Source organism: Canis lupus, chromosome 7, assembly GCF_011100685.1.
Source record: "Canis lupus familiaris isolate Mischka breed German Shepherd chromosome 7, alternate assembly UU_Cfam_GSD_1.0, whole genome shotgun sequence".
Lineage (NCBI taxonomy): Eukaryota > Metazoa > Chordata > Mammalia > Carnivora > Canidae > Canis > Canis lupus.
In genome coordinates, this window is record NC_049228.1 from 20391959 (window position 1) to 20413791 (window position 21833).

Genomic DNA, 21833 nt, shown 5'->3' on the forward strand with positions numbered 1-21833 from the left:
AGTAGGACACCTGGTTGGCTCAGTTGGCAGAGCAAGTGACTTTTGATCTCAAGGTCGTGTTCAAGCCCCACACTGGACATAGCGCCTGCTTTTTAAAAGTTTAAAAATAATAAAAAGTAAAGAAGGAAAGGTGATGGGGGAGGGCGCAACACCATGTAAGGTCTTAACACTTTGCTCCCTACTCCTATCAGTCCACTGAAATTTTACTCAGCATTATAAAAGAGGCCTAGAGTCTTAAGATGTGGCAAAGAAGTCAAACCTCTTTATTTTAACTAGGATTCCTCATACTCTGCAATCAGTCTCCTTCCCAATTAACTATTGACTTAAGTAGAAGAGAAGCATGAAGAAAAAATCATAATAAATGTTATGTAAGTGTCAGTAAAAGCTGTTAAAATCCACTCAAGGTAAAGAGAGCACAGTCAGTATCCTCTGGCACAAGCTCTTGGCCTTACACACAACTCACCTGCATACAAGCCTTTGCCTTACACTCCAGAGCTTGCAGCTTCCAGTCCTATAGTGAGAAAACCTACAACAACCTCCCCACCCCCACCCTTATCAACCATATCCTTTTCTTTTCCCCTTCCCTCTATTTCCCTTCCTTCTTCTCCATACTCCAAAACTCCTACCTTTTCTTCTCTTCCAGTCACTCCAGAAATAAAGAGTATCCTTGGTTACCCAACCCACTATCCAATCCCAGGAACTAAGCAGACCTGGATGACAGGGAGTACTTTGATTCAGCACCTAGGGTGGTGAACAAGATACACACAGCCCTGCTCTGAGCTCACCGTCCATCAGTGAGCAAAGACATAAATTATTAATGGTGCAGAGAACACCACAAAAGTGGCAGAATGACATGAGAATGGAGAAAGGGAAGAGAGAAAGTAAAAGAATAAAAGTCACAAGTATCTCTCTTTTTTTCTTTTTTAATGTAGCATTCTATGGAGTACCTTTTAGAAAGCTGGGGGTCAGAGGTTTAAGGATATAAAGTTACATAGCCTGGCTGGTCACTGATGCAAGAACCAGAAGTAGACTGGTGTGGGAACCTAGATGTCCACCCGCCCTTGCCAACATTTCCCCACCCTGTCATGTAAGGCCCCTCTCCCCTCAATTAATACTGAGTAATGCTAGTATTTGAAGAAATCTATGTTATTTGTGTGTGTGTATATGTGTGTGTGATTTTCTATTTTTACTATTTTTTTAAATTTAAGTTCACAGGTATCTTAATAGTGGGAGGGCCAGTAAAAGGTGGCGTAGATGTCAAGTCTTTCACAACTGCCTCCACCCGCTATCTATGATCACAACCTCTCACACCCCGGACAGAATACTTCTGGGGGATGCTGAGCTAAAAAGGGACTCATTTTAATATGATTAATTTGTGTTTCCTTTTCCTGTAGCAAAGTTTATATGCAGGGAGGAAAATGATGTCTTTAATGCTGAGTAATAAAGTAGTGAAAGAAATATAAGTTTTTAGCCAGGCAGACCTGGAATCAAATTCTACTCCACCGCTTGAGTGTGGCCAGACAAGCTATATCACTTTTAAGAGCAGTTACTCATGTGCAACATTGAGACAAATAACATCTAACTTACTAAATAAACTGTTGTGGGAATTTTAAGAAAAGCCCCAAAATAAATCCCCTGCAAAAAACGCCCAGGGCAGTATCTGACAGTTATCACCCTATAGATACTTGTTGCTCCAACCCAGTGAGAGCTAACCAATGAAGAAAAAAACAAGGTACAATAAAAACCATGCTATAACTATTTTTTATAGATTTTAAATTCCAGTTAACTAGTTTCAGGTGTACAATATAATGATTCAATATTTCCATACATCACCTGGTGCTCATCAAGTACCCTCCTTAATCTCCATCACCTTTTTTTTTTTTTTATTTATGATAGTCACAGAGAGAGAGAGAGAGAGAGAGAGAGAGAGAGGCAGAGACACAGGCAGAGGGAGAAGCAGGCTCTATGCATGGGAGCCCGACGTGGGACTCAATCCCGGGTCTCCAGGATCGCGCCCCAGGCCAAAGGCAGGCGCCAAACCGTTGCGCCACCCAGGGATCCCTCCCTCACCTATTTAAACCAACCCCTCTCCCATTTTCCCTCTGGTAACCATCAGTGTGTTCGCTATAGTTAAGAATCTGTTTCTTGGTTTGCTTCTCTCTTTTTCCCCTTTGTTCATTTGTTTTGTTTCTTAAATTCATAAATGGAATATCTTTCTCTGACTAACTTATTTCACTTAGCATAATGCTCCAAGTCACTGCAATGCAACTATTAAAAGATAACTATTCAAACTGACCACATTCCTGTCCATGGCATTATACTACCCAGATGCCTAATATTCATTTCTTAATGCTGAGATTTCTCTTTTTCTGAGGAATTAAAGTGCACAGAAGCCGCTGCCACCAGGACACAAGGAAGAACCTTATTGTGGGCACCAAGTTTTCTTAGCCTCCTCCTTTCATGTATCCAAATACTGATGAAAATAAACAGTGACTGCTTATTACTGTCACTCCCCCTTAAACGAGGAAATATAGAAAAATACTACACAAACAGTCCTCTACTCTGCTTTCAGAGTTCTTCCATAATATGAAACGGTCATTAATTAGACTTCACAGGGGCACCTCAGTGGCTTAGTAGGTTAAGCATCCGCCTTTGGCTCAGGTCATGATCTTAGTGTCCTGGGATGGTTCAGGTCACAATCTTGGGGTCCTGAGATGGTCAAGCTCCCTGCTCACCAGGGAGTCTGCTTCTCCCTCCTCCCCTCCCCCTGCTTGTGTTCTCTCGTGCTCTCTCAAAAAAAATAAAATCTTAAAAAGAAAAAATTAAAACTTCACAATGAGAGCACTATAAGTCTGAATAACCTAATTGATATCAGAACCTGAAAAGGCGGTTGAAGTGTTAACAGGCTTTCTAATTTGCTTAACTTCTCAAGCTCATTTCTATTAATTCATTCAGCCCATGGATTACGACTGTCCAAGCATGCTGACAGATAGACAGAAGGACGACCAAAGAAATTAAGAAAAGCAAGGTGCCTAATCCCTATATTTTAAAGCTCAAAGAAACCTCTGGTGCAGGGCTTATTCACTCAACCCTGAAACATGAGCTGAGCCAAAATCAAGAGTCGGACACCCAACTGAATAACACACCAGGCATCCCAAGAAACGTCATTTTTTAAAAAGATTTACTCATTTGAGAGAGTGAGACAGGGCAAGTTAAGCCCTGACAGTGGGGAAGGACAAGCAGACGCCCCAATGAGCAGGGCGCCTGACTTGGGGCTCAATCCCAGGACCCTGAGATCACAACCTGAACTGAAGGCAGACACTTAACCATCTGAGCCACCCAGGCATCCTGAGAAACGTCATTTTTTAAAAAAAATTTTTATTTGAGTATAGTTCACACATAATGTTACATTACTTTGGGGTGGACAACATAGCAATTCAACAACTCCAATTCAACAACTCCGTATGTTATGCTACCCTCACAAGGGTCGCTACCATCTGTCACTATATAACACTTTTACAATATACCACAGACTATAATATTCTCTACCCTGTGCCTTTTATTCCCCTGACTTATTCCACAAACTGGAAGCCCGCAGCTCCTTCTCCTTTTCACCCATTTTGCCCATCCCCCTACCCCTCTCCCCTCTGAAAGAAACAGCTGAAGTGGACAACCTCTAATATTCTAAGAATGGGAAACAAGCACATGAAGCAAAGATCCTATGGTCCGAAAACTTAGTGAAGACACTCACAAGTAATCAGAGATGAGGCTGAAGAAGCAAACGGAATAGATAGAGCACGACAGACCTTTAGGCCACTTTAAGAACTTTTCATTTTCTCCTAAGGGCAACTGGAAACCAATGATGGTTTAAACACAAGTTTTAAAAACATGTTTTGCATTTTAGAAAGAAATCTTCAAAAGAGCTTTCCAAGTAGAGGTTACCTTGACCGGAGTCCTAAAAATGAGGAAAGAGCAGGGTCATTTATGAATAGATTAAAAAATCATCCTTTCAAAGGCACAGAAGCATGAAAAAAAAAGTAGACAGAAAGAAACACAAACTGAAAACGTGTACTGAGTGCGGTGTATGAAAAATTATATTCTGACTGTACAATGTCCTATCACTGCTAGTCCGTGAGCTAATGACAGAGAATCTTCTAACCTCACACTGGCATGGAACCAGAAACCAGACCTTTTTGGGCAAAACAGGTAACAAAACAGAATACGTAATACAATGTTTAGGTTTTAAACTTAATTAACTCAAGAGAAGTTTCCCCTGGAGCACCTGGGTGCCTCAGCATGTAGCGTCTGTCTTTGGCTCAGGCCATGATCCCAGGGTCCTGGGATCGAGTCCCAAATCAGACTCCCTGCAGGGAGCCTGCTTCTCCCTCTGCCTATATCTCTGCCTCTTTCTCTATGTCTCTCAAGAATAAATAAAATCTTTAAAAAAAGAGAAAGAAAGAGAGGTTTCCCCTAATAATTCACTTTAAAGCTACTGCATCTTATTTGCTTTTCATTGCACTTAATACAATCTGAAAATCCATATATTTCTGTTCTGTGATGTCTTAAGGTCTGCCTCCACCACCTGACTTTAAACAGCATGTCTTTTTGTTAACCACTGAAAATCTAGCTCTCAGCAAAGCAACTGGCAAGACTGTAGGCGTTAAGTCTATTTCCAAACAGCTTTTGAAACCTCTGGCACTGAAACTCCTACTCACACCACCGTTAAGTCTATTTCCAAACAGCTTTTGAAACCTCTGGCACTGAAACTCCTACTCACACCACCGCTGACTTTACTCAATGTCTATCACAAAGCAGAAAGTACTTGTCTAAAAGAGCTTCCTAGCCCTGGTTTCTTTCTAAAAGCTAGGAAGGATGGGATCCCTGGGTGGTGCAGCGGTTTGGCGCCTGCCTTTGGCCCAGGGCGCGATCCTGGAGACCCGGGATCGAATCCCACGTCGGGCTCCTGGTGCATGGAACCTGCTTCTCCCTCTGCCTGTGTCTCTGCCTCTCTCTCTCTCTCTCTCTATCATAAATAAATAAAAATTAAAAATAAAATAAAATAAAAGCTAGGAAGGAAAAGGAACTAAAAATCACTATCGTTGCTATTGTTGGTAATGGTTGTGATTTATCCAATGTCTGTGACTGCTATATGCCAAATACTGTGTTGGGGGCTTTTATATGTTAGTTCTGGTTTTAAAACAATCTTTGTGAAATAGACAACATAATTCGTATTTTACTGAGATCTAAACTTGAACAAATCAAGTAATGTGACTTGCCCAAGGTCTCACAAAGAACTTGCAAGCAGAATTACGATTAGAACCCTGAGTCTACAGGACTCAGAGTTCATGTAACATTATATTGCTTTCCACTGTACTTGATCTAAAATATTTTCTGGGGACAGCTGGGTGGCTCAGCAGTTGAGCGCCTGCCTTTGGCCCAGGGCGTGATCCTGGAGTCCCGGGATTAAGTCCCACAGCGGGCTCCCTGCATGGAGCCTGCTTCTCCCTCTGCCTGTGTCTCTGCCTCTCTTGATGTCTCTCATGAACGAATAAATAAAATCTTTTTTAAAATATTTATTTTCTATATGATTAGTAGTACCGTAAGCCAAAAAAGCAAAACCTAAAAAAAAGAGTAAAAAATGTACATGTAGCCTGAAAATAGCAGGTAATCTAATACATTAGTCCTCTCACAAACATTTCATTTGACTACATCATGTAAAAGAGATTAACAGTCATAAATAGTGCATTGTAATAAATTCTTCCTCAGTATTAACAAAAAACCTGTTTAGAAATCTTGAGTATAACTATTGCATAATCTTTAATATACAAAGCCAAAGGTTTTGATAATCTGGCAACTAATGAAATCAGAGCTCTAAATTATAAGCCCTTTTTATTTAAAATAAAATTCATCCCGAGCTGTCTCTCAACTTAACTTAGACTATGATATTCCTGACATCATATTATTACCAATTCAAACTGAGCCAAAACACATTTATTTTTTTTTAATTTTTTTTTTTTTTATTTATTCATGAGAGACACAGAGACAGAGAGAGAGAGAGAGAGAAGCAGAGACACAGGCAGAGGGAGAAGCAGGCTCCATACAGGGAGCCTGATGCGGGGCTTGATCCCAGGTCTCCAGGATCACACCCTGGACTGAAGGCGGCGCTAAACCGCTGAACCACCGGGGCTGCCCCAAAACACATTTATTTATCTTCATTTACTCAGAGAGCTCCCAGCTCCCTCATCTTATCTAATTGATATATTTGCCATTTCTCATCATCTCTACCAATCTCCCTCATTCAGCCATTGTTAAATGCTAGAAAACCAGAGACTAGTAAAAATACATTCCTAGTAGTTAACAAATAATATTCATAAAATGATTGTGATATCATTTTAATATCACATTTTCAAAGAATCTTTTAACACAAAAAACCCACAAAATAATGCTTAAAAATATATAACTGAACATATAAACTGAAGCTGATTTTGCCGACATACCTATGATGTACATGTCGACATATATCTACACTGTCTATGTGGATCTGTGTCTATGAGGGAAGAAGGAAAACAAAATATTGGGGGTGGGGGCAAAACCAAAATGTTCCTCAATCAGCAATATGCAGAGTATTAACACTGGACTAGTTTTGATGTTTTGGATTCTCATTAACATAAAATAAAGGGGGCAGCCCTGGTGGCTCAGCGGGTTTAGCGCCACCTTCGGTCCAGGGCGTGATCCCAGAGACCCAGGATTGAGTCCCACATCGGACTCCCTGCATGGAGCCTGCTTCTCCCTCTGCCTGTGTCTCTGCATCTCTCTCTCTCTGTCTCTATGAATAAATAAATAAAATGTTTAAAAAAAAAACATAAAATAAAGGGTAACTACCACCTGTAAGGTCTTCAATGCATTTCTAAAATTATGTAATTTCTTATTACAAACACTTACACTAACATCACTTCACAGTTTTCAAAGAACATGTTCAAAGTATCTAATTCAGTTGTTTCCTCTTGTTTATCCATATTATACATGGTGTTCTTAGCTGGCATGAGGATGGAAACCATGACTTCTTAAGAATCCCAGCACCTTACATAGTGCCTGACAAAGGAATCAAGTAGGTAATTTATGGAGCTAGTTACTACTGATCATTCCTAAGAGGGCAATAGGAGAGGCACCTTTTTGCATTTTGTAAGTGATGAAATCATAAAGAACAATAAACTGATTTTCCCAAGGTTCATGGAAGGAGACTGGAGACAGATATATCTATCTATCTATGTATCTATATCTATCTATCTATCTATCTATCTATGCAAAATGAAAAAAGGCAGAAAGGGAAATATCAGAAGGATACAGTCCCATTGACACAGCCAAAAGAAGACTTATCAGAAGACTGAGAGCAGGAAAGCAGAATGGACAGTAGTAGAGGCTGTCAATTGTCAACTCACTTCTTTTCCTAACTCAATCTGCTCCTTGAAACTCAGATGAAATGGCTGTAAGTCATCTGTACAATGAAAAGGAGGATCACAGCCTACAAAATGTAAAGCACAGAGGTAGAAGGGACCAGGGTTCTGCAGGGCCACAGAGTCACCATGACTGTTCTAGATTTCCCACTTCTAGATCATTTACAAGAGACAGCAATACATATCTATTGTTCAAGACACAATTATGTGAGTTTATCTACTACAGCACAACCTAACTTCAACATATACAATAACCAAAGAATTTCTTGGCAGAAAAGACTTAGGCTTATCTCTCCAGCAGTCTGCCAATAAATGAAATAGATTGGCATTATCCAAATACTGTTTTAAAGATTTTCTTTTTTTTAATTCATGAGAGGCACACAGAGAGAGACAGAGACACAGAGACAGAGATAGGCAGAGGGAAAAGCAGGCTCCGGGCAGGAAGCCCGATGTAGGACTTGATTCCAGGACTCTAGGATCACGCCCTGGGCCGAAAGCAGGCTCTAAACCGCTGAGCCACCCAGGCGTCCCCCAAATACTGTTTTAAAGAGGTTACTTGATTGAGCAATAAACCATAAAGAGAAGTCCTCTTCATATCATGCAGACATGACATCTGAGCCTTACTCATTACAGTTTGCTGATTTAATAGTTAGGCAACAGCATAAGGTACTGACGTGTAAGACAGTATTTTAAATGCTACACCAGAAGGAAATGAACTATGTCGCAATAAATGCTTTTAAGAAACAGAAATAGGAAGTAATTATTCATTCCTCACATTAGACCTAGTATTCCCTCTATAAAGTTGTGTGCATTAATAAAAGTTCTACAAATATTGATAGTACTCCCTTTTACCTCTTCTCACATTCACTTTTCTCTGGAAAAGTGCTTGCTTCAAGGACAGGAGCCCGGTGTCTAGACCAGAGCTGTACTGTGTGGCCCTGCCCTTCTGGCCAAAATCCAATTTTCTCTCTCATAACTCTGAAACTCTAAGCTTAAAATGAGGGACTGAAAACCTGATTAACTGAAAAATTCAGAAATACCTGAACTCTTGCTATTAAAGGCTTTCCATTTTCAAAGCGTAAGTGTTCAACTTCTAGGATTCAATGAGCTACATTAAAATCTTTCAAATGTTTCCTTTTATACTTAAATAAGCTCAAGTAGGTTTCTTTTATTTGCAACCAAAGAAATAGTTTCAAATAATTTCATTAACAAAATGTTAAAGTTAATAGATAAAATAATAGTAAATTGTTTGGGATTTAATCACCTGAATTTCCCGTGGACTGTTCCAAGAGCTTTTAAGTCTTGTTACAACACAATTCTAAGGACTTCAAAAGGTCATGAATAAAGTCTATATAAGTTGTATAATCTCACTAGCACCAGATTTTTTAATTAAAGACTTAAACTTTTTTATGATAGCATTTGGACCTAATCGTGACCTTTAATATATTCAATCAGTTCAAACCACTAATTTCATCATCATCATCTCCACCCCCCTTGTTTGTCTACCCTTCAGACTAAAGAGCTTACTCAGTATTTGACAACTTTTTCACACCTTTCTTTAATATGAGCTCTTCTATCTATACATCTTAACCTTCAGAGAGTTCTTTGTTGGTTGCCAGTTTAGCAAATATGTATGTAGGACACCTAGTTATTTTATTTATTTTTTTATTTTTTTTATTCATGAGAGACACATACACAGGCAGAGACATAGGCAGAGAGAGAAGCAGGCTCCATGCAGGGAGCCTGATGTGGGACTCGATCCCAGGTCTCCAGGATCATGCCCTGGGCCAAAGGCAGGCGCTCAACCACTGAGCCACCCAGGCATCCCGGACACCTAGTTAAATGTGAATTTGATAAATGACTTTTTTTTAGTCTAATTCTATCTTGAATATTTTGCATAATGACTAAAAAGTTATTTATCTGAAATTCAAATTTAACTAAACATATTTTACTTGACAACTCCAATTTTGTGGAGCTGAAAGAGTTACCCATTTCCTTTATACCAGGAATATAGTGAATCAGGAGCAAAGTTTAGGTTAGCTACTCAATGACACCAACTACTAAGAGTTGAAGGAACCCTGGGGATAGCTAGTCCCATGTTCGCACCTTTAAGATTAGGTGAAGATGGTCCAATGTAGTTGAGTGAACTGGGTCAGAGCATGACTCCAAATTACAAATGACTAGAAAGAGTTTTGATTTTCATTTGTTTTAAAAATTATTTCTAGGAGAAGCTAGGTGGCTCTGTCAGGTTAAGCATCCAACTCTTGATTTCTGCTCAAGTCATCATCCCATCAGGGTCTTAAGATTGAGCCCTGCCTTGGACTCCACATCTGCACAGAGCTTACTTAAGACTGTCTCTCTCCTTCTCCCTCTGCCCCTCCCCTTCTCTAAAAAACAAGAACAAGTAAATTTCATGGCTCTGAACAATATTCACATACCTGTCAACCTCCATAGTTGTTCACATTAGTAAATAACCCATAAAAAACAACAATGAAATGTAACCACTTAGAGATTGCTCTTGTAAATGGGAGAATTTAATAAAATTATGTATGTAGGGGCACCTGGACAGCTTAGTCGGTTAGGCATCTGCCTTCAGCTCAGATCATGATCCAGGGGTCCTGGGATCAAGCCCATGTCAGACTCCCTGCTCAGTGGGGAGTCTGCTTCTCTCTCTGACCCTCCCTCTATTTTTTTTTTTTTTTTAAGATTCCATTTATTCATGAGAGACACACAGAGAGGCAAAGACATAGGCAGAAGGAGAAGTAGGCTCCACGCAGGGAGCCCGATGCGGGACTCAATCCCAGGACCCGAGGATCACGCCCTGGGCCAAAGGCAGGCGCTAAACCGCTGAGCCACCAAAGGATCCTGACCCTCCTTCTCATGCTCACTCTAACTTGCTCTCTCTTAAATAAATAAATCTTAAAATACATACATACATATACATATACACATACATATGTGTATGTATGTGTGTATGTATATGTATATGTATACAAAGCACCTAGTACAAGACCTAGCCCATAACAGGACTTCTAAATGTAGTTAGTTCCCTTCTCCTCCCTGCCTGGTTAGCCAGTCTAGAATATTAAGCAATTACAACAGCTTCCTATCTTGTCTCATATCTAAACTCTACATATTATCAACTTTGCTATCAAAATAGCATTCCTGGTGTATCTCCCTCAAAAACGTTCCAAGTAATAAATAATGCCAAGATGTTCAATCTCATTTGGTATCAAATTGTCAATTAAAACATTCCTAAGTCAAATCACCTATAAGTTCACCAAAAGAATTTTCGTGATTCATTCATAACAAAACACTGTGTAATAAATACAGAGTATATACTAAGAGTATACCCTAAGTTCTTAGAAGTATAAAGACATCACTTCAAGCTACTATTTAGCAAACTACAGAAGCAGTCACATTTTAGCCAGAATTGGAAGGATATACAGTATTTTGACTGGTGAAACAGGAAGTTAGAGAAGGTTTCAAGTAAAAAGAGCTTTGTGAACAGGGCATGAAGGTAGAGAAAAAAATGCTTTACAATCTAGTCCATTTTCCAACTATATTTTTCTTTCTGTCATGCCCCAACAGACACACAGATGCCAATAAAATAGCATTTCCCAGACAGTCTAAGTTTTCTACCTCCATACTTCTGCTCAAGCCATGCACTCCCTAACAGGAATCGAATTCTAGATTTACTGCAGACATATTATTTACTATTATTCACTATAAACCATGATAGGTGATAGATCCTTTCATAAAGCACTTGCACAGATACTCATACAGACACATTCAACCATATCACAGTTCACCAAAATCAAGTTCTGCTGGTAAAAGTCAGAAAATGAGTGTAGTCGATGGAAAGGGAGAGAAAAAAGCGATCTGGTTTTAAATGTAGGATGACAGGACACCTGCGTGGCTCAGCAGTTGAGAGGCTGCCTTTGGCTCAGGGAGTGATCCTGGAGTCCTGGGATCGAGGTCCACATTGGGCTCCCTGCATGGAGCCTGCTTCTCACTCTGCCTGTGTCTCCTCTGTGTGTGTCTCATAAATAAATAAATAAATCTTTAAAATAAATAAATAAATAAAATAAATGTAGGACGACAAAGTGGCAGGACAGTGTCAACTGATAAGAAAGGTAAATTATTCTTTAAGCAACTGAGCATTAACATTTTTACTAAACAAAGCTCCTTACCCTAACTCTATAGTTTTGTTTCTAGGACAGGAAGCCACTTACCTCTGCCTCTGCTGTCAACTGTATCTTCTTTGCCATCAACTGTTTTATGTCAATCCTACCTAAGGAAAGAAAAAAAGGTAACCTTCAATTGATGGATTTAACTACTAACTAGCACTATTTAAATCATGAAGTTGAAAAGCAAGCAAAAGAGGATGACTATGTAAATAGTACAATCACAAAATAACACAACTCTTAAAAAATGAAGCATGGGTAGTATCAACAGAAGGAAATTTAAACATGAAAATGTTAAGAGGAAAACAAAAATTTATGTACACATGGTAATCACAATTTTATTAACCATATGATGCTATAAGATCCAATTCTGACCATATGAGAAATTAGATTCTCTAAATGGATCTTGTAACTGTGACTACAAAAATACACAAGCAACAGAAAAATTGAATATACTGGACTTCATCAAAATTTATTTTGAAACGTTTTTGCTGCAAAGGGTAACATGAGGAAGTAAAAAGACACCCAAAGGAAAAAAAAAAAAAACATTTGCAAATCTGATCAGAGAACTCTAAAATATATAAAGAACCCTTATAACAATAAAAAGACAAGTAATCCAATTTAAACATAGGCGAAGTATCTGAACAGACGATGCTCCCCAAAATATATACAAATAGCCAATACCACATGGAAAAATGCTCCACATCACTGGCCACCAGGGAAATACAAATCATAACCATGATGAAACAGCACTTTGCATCCACTAGACCTATAATCAAAAATAACAAGTGTTGGCCACTGTACACCATAAACTTATACAATATTAATGTGTCAATTTGATTTAAATAAAGCTGGGGGTGGGGGGTTAAGAGTCATACATGCAGGAAAATTTGAGAAGGGTTATTTCAGGGACTGGATGTGATAGCTCTTCTGCAACACAATTACAGAAGTATTTATAAACACTTGTAACAACAATATTTAGAAGAACAGTATCCGCTTGGTAAGAATAAAACAAGAGATTTTGTTTGTTTGTTTGTTTGTTTCAGGGGAGGGGGAGGGAGTAAAAAAAAAAAAATGTTGGCCAGGACATGAAGAAATTAAAATCCTCCTACATTGCTAGTGGGAATGTAAAATGATGCTCTGAAAAAAAAAAAGTCAGCAAGGTCCTCAAAAGGTTTAACAGAGCTACCACATGACCAAGAAATCCCAGTCCTAGATATACACACAAGGGAAATGAAACATGTCCAGCCAAAAATCTTCATATGAATGTTTATAGCTGCAATATTCACAATAACAGAAAGTGAAAACGACTCCAATATCCATTAACTGATAGATTAATAGAACGTGGCTGATCCATATAATAAAATATTATCTAGCAATAACAAGAGGGAAACACTGAGGCACGCTTTAATATGGATGAAACTTGAAAACAGCTAACTGAACGCCACAAAAGACTACATATTTGTAGGATTCCGTGTACATGAAATAGAATAGACAACTCTACAGAGACAGAAGGCTGGTGGTTGCCCAGGGATCAGGGGTAGGAGTGTGAGGAATGTGGAATGACTGCTAATGGGTAGAGAGTTGCTTTCGCTTTTGGTTTTTTTTTTGGGGGGGGAGGGGGGGGCAGGAGGGTGATGAAAATATTCAAAAATTCATTTTATTCTAATTTCTTATTCTGAAAGATTCCTTTCTGTGTAATAAGTCACATTAACGTAGCTCCCTAACATTTAACCAACTGAGGTTTGGAGTCAGTTATTAACTAATAGGAGCATCTTTTTCATGATTTTAAAGAAAATTTGATTTGTAAGGTATTAAAATATTTGTTTTTAATTAGAATCTGTTGCTCTGTATGACTCCCATATACATTGGGTATTTTGATTTATTACTGTCACAGATTTGCAGACAGTTCCTTATTTTTGTACTGAATCATAGTACTATTGTAATTTAAGCAAGCAGCTGTCTGCCCTTTTAGTAAAATATGGGAAGAGTCTTTTTTTTTTTTAGATATTATTTATTTATTCATGAGAGCCGGTGGGGGGGGGGGGGGCAGAGACACAAACAGAGGAAGAAGCAGGCTCCATGCAAGAAGCCCAATGTGGGACTCAATCCCGGGATTCCGGGATCAAGACCTGAGCCAAAGCCAGATGCTCAACCACTGAGCCACACAGGCGTCCTGGGGAGAGTTCACTTTGAATGAAATTTGCCTTCATTCATGAATTTGTCTTCACACATAATACCTTGCCTAAGAGTCTAGCTGGGTTTTAGCTTTTGGTTTTACCTATTAAAAGTTTTTAAAGTCTTTTTGATAAAATTTCTAACTCATATCCTTTCTATCTGAAGAAAACAAAATTCTTTAAACAAAAAAAAACCTTTTTTAAAAAATTTTCTTTAGCAAAACATTCGTAGCTTAAATCAATACTTTTCACATAATTGTACAAATAGTAATGCAAAAGCTAATGTCCATTCTATTTAATTTGATGCCCATTAACAGTTGCATACACTGCTCATTTTACTTGCTAAAATAATTTTTATTGAACTTTTTGATAAGGTTAGATTTTTCTTTGAGTTAGAGTTCTACTGGAATTCATTCAAGTCCAATATAGACTTACTGATCTTGAAATGGTATATTTCATTTTATATTTTTCTCATTTTCTTTTTTTTTCAAAGCATATCTTCAAATATTACAGTATCTTCTTCCAGAAAAGGAATTTTATAATCTAATAGCAAATGTTATTTTATCTTTTTAATTGAAATGTCAAGTTACCTATTATACTATGGGAACCCATCAGACATCATCATGTATAGACCCTCCATACAAATAAATGAATAGAGCAGACTGGGAGCTGAAACACATGGAACAGAAGACTACAACTTCTAGTTTGAGGTCTTTGTAAGAAACTATAACTTAACTTCTTATCATTTTAGTAGTTTTTTTTTTTAATGAGAATTTGTTTCTCATCTATTCTTCTTGGCAAAATTTGCTTGAGTATTTTTGTTTCAGTATTAATAATTGCTACAGAATATTATACTTACAAGGGAGAGTGAAGGGCACTCAACACTGTAAGTAATTTCCCCAAAATATTTACTTTGCTTTAGAAAGAAAACCACAGGCCCAAAATGGAGTTGCATATAGGACACGTCACCAAAACAAGGAACCTACCCTAATTAAAGTTGCTACCACTTCCAGAAATGTAGTTTTAACCAATCAGGAATTTTCTGATCAGCGTCAGTGAGGTTACCTGTCACATGGTCCTCTCTATCACCACTCCTCTCACGAAAGGAAAATAAGAATCCAGCCTAAAAAGACCTTTCACTTAAGGGAAGGTGGTCTTGCCTGAAACTATCCTTTCTTTTCTTTGTGAACTGTTCTACCCTGTTTCTGCCTATAAAATCATTCCATCCTGTACAGCTACTCTGAGCTCCCCTCTACTTGCTAGATGGGATGAATCAAAGCCAATTAAATCTTCAAGTTCTCCCAGCAGAATCTGTTAAAGATTTATATATTGTCGAGAGACAGTGCAAGTAGTGGGCAAGGGCAGAGGGACAGAGTCCCAAGCAGACTCCACTTTAAGCAGTTCAGCTTAGAGCCTAACACAGGGCTCGAAGACCCTGACATCATAATCTGAGCTAAAACCAACAGTCGGTTGCTTAACTGACTGAACCATCCAGGTGCCCTCATGCTGCTGAATTTTTGTTTTTTAACACCAGAATGAACTCTGGGGGTATTATTTGGGCTAACTTAAATTTAATAACTCTCTCTCTCCCTATTCTAAAAGTAATCTTCATTCAGAAAATTAATATCCCAATGCCCTCCCTAAAAAGAGCTCTAACAGAACCACTTATTATCCTATGGTACCAAGTAACTAATATTAATATTTTGGTAAATATAATTTGTCCTTCTACTTTGGCAAACACACATATTATAAATGTACATATTATAAAAATGGACTCATAGTTTTGGAACTCACTTTTTTCACTTAATATATTGTGAATATCTTTCTATGTCATTACATACTCCTCTATATCATTTTTATTGGTTTACTATTGTTTTTATGGCTGAAATATAATTTATTTAATCCCCCATTGGATCTTTAGACTATTTTCATCCTTTCACAGTACTGCACTTGGAAAATTAAGCATGGAAAATGAAAAGGTCCAAAATGCATCCTATGGGCAGCCCCCGTGGCCCAGCAGTTTAGCGCCACCTTCTGCCCAGGGCATGATCCTGGAAACCCAGGATCGAGTCCCACGTCAGGCTCCCTGCATGAAGTCGGCTTCTCGCTCTGCCTGTGTCTCTGCCTCTCTCTCTCTCTCTCTCTTTCTCTCTCTGTCTCTCATGAATAAACAAAATCTTTTTAAAAAAATGCATCCTATAATGAAAGATAAAAATAAGTGGTAATGGCTGAGAAGTTTCCACAATTGCTGAAAGATGCCAATCCTCAAATAAAGTTAAGGCCAAACAAAATAAATAAAAATCTTTAAGTGTAGATTTTTATTTATTTACTTGAGAGTGAGCATGAACAGGGAGGAGGGGCAGAGGAAGAGGGAGAAGCAGACTCCCCGCTGAGCAGGGAGCCCGATGTGGGACTTGATCCCAGGACCCTGAGATCATGACCTGAGCCAAAGGCAGACGCTTAACCGACTGAGCCACCCAGGCATCCAATAAAAATCTACACTTAGATAGGTCATAGTGAAACTATAATACACAGGTTTATTGGTTTGTTTGTTTTTTTTAAGATTTTACTTTCTTATTTATTTATTCAAGAGAGAGAGAGAAAGAGTCAGAGACACAGGCAGAGGGAGAAGCAGGCTCCATGCAGGAAGCCTGACATGGGACTTGATCCCGGGTCTCCAGGATCATGCCCTGGGCTGAAGGCAGGCGCTAAACCACTGAGCCACCTGGGCTGCCCACACAGGTTTATTTTTAAAAGACACCTTTTATAAGTAGCCAGAAAACAAACATCACCTACAAGAGAAGTGAATTATGCTGGGTGTCTGACTTACTAAACAGAAGTCAGCAGAGTGGAATAGTATCTTCAACCGTTGATAGTGATCGAGTTTACAACTGGGAAGGAGGTTAAAGGTCACATCATAAAAAGCGTGTGTGTGTTATAACAAGGGCTCTGAGGAAACTAAGAATTTTAAGCAAGAAAATAACTGATTTGATATTGGAAAGCCCACTCGGCAGGATGAGAAGGACCACGTATGAGAGAAATGCAATAAATCCACATAAGAGGTCATAAAACCAAAACAAATGGTAGTGAGGATGAGTAGAATATATTTCTAAGATATTCACAAACTGGTAAGAAATATGAGAATAAGAGAAATATTAATTTGCTATTTCTATAAGCTGTAAGAACACGTGTTTTTAGTACTGTTATCTACAATCAGACCATGGTTTCATATATAAGCTATTTATTTCATAAATAAATGAATACTGAAGCTTCTTCCTTTCAACTAATTCAATTATCATGGGGGAGATGGGAAAAGAAGGATTGTAAAAGATTAATTCTCGCTACTTGTGCCTCACTTCCAAAAGGAATCTACTCATAAATAACATAAATAACATAACCACTGTTACAAAAAAAATTTTTTTAAAGTAGTACTACAAAGCTATATATATATAGTGGAAGAAAAATATATTTAAAAGCCAATTCATTTTCCTTTACCTTAAAATTAATTTCATACAATATTCAAAGGAAAACTTACTTTCTTACTACCTGAAAATTAAAAAATTAAATGTCATAAAAGCCAAAAGAATAATGCCCTAAAAGCTAACATCCAATTATTTAAAGAACAGACATCCAATCACATAAGTTAACTCAAGGTTTCTAAGTTTCTAAAATGTTGACCCTGAAACAGTGATAAGCCAGGACTGAGAGTCATGCAATTTCTGAAAGATCTGCCTAGGTGTACTAATATCACTGATAATATTTAATTAGTAGACCCAAGGATAAACCCATTAAAATAAAGCTACTCTACAGTTTGTTTTCTCCTAGCCCTCTGATCTCCCAACAAACCAGGCATGCATCATTTACCGTTGTCAACATTACCTAACTCGTCTAAAGTCTACTATATTTAATTGGAATATTTAAAATTTGGGATGCCTGGGTGGCTCAGCAGTTAAGCATCTGCTTTTGGCTCAGGATGTGATCCTGGAGTTCCAGAATCAAGTCCCACATCGAGCTCCCTGTATGGAACCTGCTTCTCCCTCTGCCTATGTCTCCTCTCTGTATCTCTCTGAATAAATAAAATCTTAAAAAAAAATTATTCCTTGAAGCATCAAAAATCTCACTTTAATAGGTTTTTAAAGATTTGAGAGAGGGAGAGAGAGCATGTGCGCATGAGGTGGGGTGGGCAGGAGCAGAGGGAGAGAGAGAAAAATCCCAATCAGACTTCTGCTGAGCATGGAGGTAGAATCAGGCTCGATCTCATGACCCTGAGATCATGACCTGAGCCAAAATCAAGACTCAGAGGCTTAACCTGACTGAGCCATCCAAGCACCCTGTTTTAACTAGTTTTGATGAAAAGCTTTCTAAAATTATTACATGTTGTGCCACCTTTAAAAAAAAACTGTATCTGGGGCAGCCCGAGTAGCTCAGCAGTTTAGCACCACCTTCAGCCCAGGGCGTGATCCTGGAGACCTGGGATCAAGTCCCGCGTCAGGCTCCCTGAGTGGAGCCTGCCTTCTCCCTCTGCCTGTGTCTCTGCCTCTCTCTCTGTCTCTCATGAATAAATAAATAAAACTTTAAAAAATTATAAATGTTAAAAAAAAAACATCTTACCTAATTTGTATGTGGAATGAAAGTGATTATTTATTATACTGTGCTATCATAGCAAAACCTTTCAGTAAAACTGAAATGAGAACAATCAGGACTATACTAAACAACTCCAAAGATTGCGCCTTTCAAATTGGGCTGCCTCTTCACGGCTTTGCACCAAATCTGCTTCCTGGAACAATCCCATATTTATACTATTCTGCCAAACCTACTGCCAATGTTACCCAGAAGGGAAAGATAAATAACCAAGCTCATTAAGTTCATAACTCATTTATTCATTCAATTATACATTTAACTCATTAAATAAAAACCCACGGAGTACTCAATATAGAGAGGGTAGTACACATGTATTCCAAACCCTTCTTTAGGATCTCAGGAGAAATGTGCAAACATAGATCATTACAAAAAATAGAGGACTGTGGGGTGGATGGAGCTTTTAGAGAGGAAGTCAATATTTGAGATGAGTCCCAGAGAATAAAGGAAAATCATAGCGAACAGGTGCTAGAAAGATTATTTCAGGTAGAGGAAAGAGCACAAAGACTTGTAAAAACTTGGGTTTTCTGGGACTTGATTTGAACCTGAGTCAAATGTCTCTCTAGGTGCCATGCTTCCTTCGCTTTACAAAACTGATTTTAATAGGCTTTTGCCTAAGGTTAGCTTTTATCTAGTCGCTAAGTGACCACTTTCCAGGTCAGTGCTGTCCCAGAGTAATATAATGTGAACTATATGTGTAATTTTCAAGTTTCTGGGACCCACATTAAAAAGTAAAAAGAGAGGAAGGAAATAAATAAATAAATAAATAAATAGATAGATAGATAGATAGATAGATAGATAGATAGATAGATAGTAAAAAGAGAGGCACCTGGGTGGCTCAGTAGTTGAGTATCTGCCTTCGGCTCAGGTCATGGTCCCGGAGTGCTGGGATCAAGCCTTGTATCGGGCTCCTTGCAGGGAGCCCACTTCTCCCTCTACCTAGGTCTCTGCCTCTCTGTGCGTCTCTCATGAATAAATAAGTAAAATCTTAAAAAAAAAAAAAAAAAAAAAAGTAAAAAGAGGAGTGCCTGGCTAGCTCAGCAGGCTAAGTATCCAGCTCTTGATTTAGTTCAGATCATGATCTCAGGGTCATGAGATCGAGCACTGAGCAGAGCACTAAGCTTGCTTGGCATTCTCTCCTTCTCCCTCTGCCCCTTCCCACTCTCTCTGGTACACACATACTTTCTCTCTCAAATAAATAAAACAGATACAAGTGAGTCCTTGAAATGTGATATGTACTATATAATTACAGTGTTATATCATTTCAAACTAGCCACACTTCAAGTGCTTAACTGGACCTACTGAAGTCTAACAGGTCCACTGGCTCCCATACTGAATGGTGTAGTTCTAAAATCAGGGGTCAGCAAATTTTACCTATAATGGGCCAAACAGCAAGTATATTTCAGGCTATGCGGGCCATATGGTCCACTCACTACAAACAAAAGAATGAACATGGTGGGGATCCCTGGGTGGCTCAGTGGTTTGGCGCCTGCCTTTGGCCCGGGGCGAGTCCCACCCACGTCAGGCTCCTGGCATGGAGCCTGCTTCTCCCGCCTCCTGTGTCTCTGCCTCTCTCTCTCTGTCTATCATAAATAAATAAATAAATAAATAAATAAATAAATAAATAAATAAATAAATAAATAAATAAATAAATCAATCTTTAAAAAAAAAAAAGAATGAACATGGCTGTGGTTGCCAACTCCTGTTCTAGATGGCTAATTTACTGTAAATTTGGCTGACAAAATGAACAAAATGGTATGTATAGGACTTTGAATATGCTAACATAATAATGGTGAATGTTGTTGGCTACTTCCCCAATAAGGGCCTGTGTTTCATTCCCCTTGCCAGAAAGTCATTTAAGAATGGGCATGAGTGGCTTTTAAAAAAAAGAGGGGGGGGGGGGGGGGGGGAGATGCCTGGGTGGCTCATCAGTTTGGCGCGTGCCTTGGGCCTACAGTATGATCCCGGAGACCCAGGATTGAGTCCCACATCGGGCTCCGTGCATGGAGCCTGCTTCTCTCTCTCTGCCTGTGTCTCTAGCTCTATCTCTCTCTTATTTATAAATAAATAAAATCTTTAAAAAAAAAGAAAAAAGAAAAAAAGAATGGGCATGAGTGGGTGGCTCAGTGGTTGAGCATCTACCTTTGGCTCAGGGCGTGATCCCAGAGTCCTGGGATCAAGTCCCACATTGGGTTCCTTGCTGGGAGCCTGCTTCTCCCTCCTTCTGTGTCTGCCCCTCTCTCTCTCTCTCTCTCTCTCTCTCTATCATGAATAAATAAATAAAATCTTTAAAAAAAAAATGGGCATGAGAATCTCCCAGAGTAAAGGCAGCATAAAGATGACCCAGTAGAGCTAGTTTACCGAGAAGAGTTTAATCAGGCTTCTTTCTATAAGTGTGGGCAGAGTTTAAGAAAAGCAACAAAGGATGGTGTAGAATTCTAGGTGTAGAATTCTAGGGCTAATAACAAGTACCAGGAAAGCCATTCCCATCCTTAAGCCTCAAAGGGCAAGGGAGGGAAATGATTGGAGAAACCCAAAGACAATGCCTTGGAGAACTGTAGGAGACAGGAGTGATGATCACTTAGCACAGAAGAAACCAACCCTATAAATACAGTCACCTTACTCTCTCTGCCAGCCCCCTCCCCCCCACCCTGTCTCTCCTCACCCCCAGAATACTGATACAGTCCATTAAAGTCAGCTTCCTTGCCTTTCACGAAGATGGCGCCAAAGTCAAAGAAGGAAGCCCCTGCCCCTCCCAAAGCTGAAGCCAAAGCAAAAGCTTTGAAAGAAAGCGGTGCTGAAAGGCATGTACGTCACCTACATTCCGAGGACCCAAGACCCTGCCTCTCTGAAGGCAGCCGCCAAATATCCTCAAAAGAGCGCCCCCAGGAGAAACAAGCCAGGTGACACCATTTTGCCTCTTCCCCAGTCTTGATCACTATGCCATCATCAAGTTCCCCCTGACTACTGAGAAGAAAATAGAAGACAACACACTTGTGTTCACTGTGGATGTCAAGGCCAATAAGCACTAGATCAAACAGGCTGTGAAGAAGCTCTGACATTGATGTGGCCAAGGTCAACACCTTGATCAGGCCTGATGGAGAGAAGAAAGCATATGTTTGACTGGCTCCTGACTATGGTGCTTTGGATGTTGCCAACAAAATTGGGATCATCTAAACTGAGTCCAGCCGGCTATAAATCTAAATATAAATTTTTTCACCATAATAAATAAATAGATAAATAAAATAAAAATAATAAAAATAAAAATAAAAATAAAAATAAAAATAAAATAAAATAAAAAAGTCAGCCTCCTAGAGCACAAAACAGGGTAAAAGAGTAGAGGAACAAAAGGAAAATAGCCAGCATAACCTGTAATC

The 21833-nt window shown here is 38.9% G+C and overlaps 1 protein-coding gene across 4 annotated transcripts in view; it reads right to left on the bottom strand.

Annotated features, from left to right (window-relative positions):
- The window catches only part of SOAT1 (sterol O-acyltransferase 1), a 74996-nt gene that overhangs the window by 23949 nt on the left and 29214 nt on the right, over nt 1-21833 (bottom strand). For 3 of the 4 annotated variants that reach the window (XM_038542363.1, XM_038542361.1, XM_038542362.1), the window contains one exon: nt 11690-11748. In XM_038542363.1, the coding sequence (XP_038398291.1) occupies nt 11690-11748 (59 nt within the window). Of the gene's footprint in view, nt 1-11689; nt 11749-12325; nt 12411-21833 lie in introns of all 4 variants that reach the window. The other variant, XM_038542364.1, reaches the window with a different exon arrangement.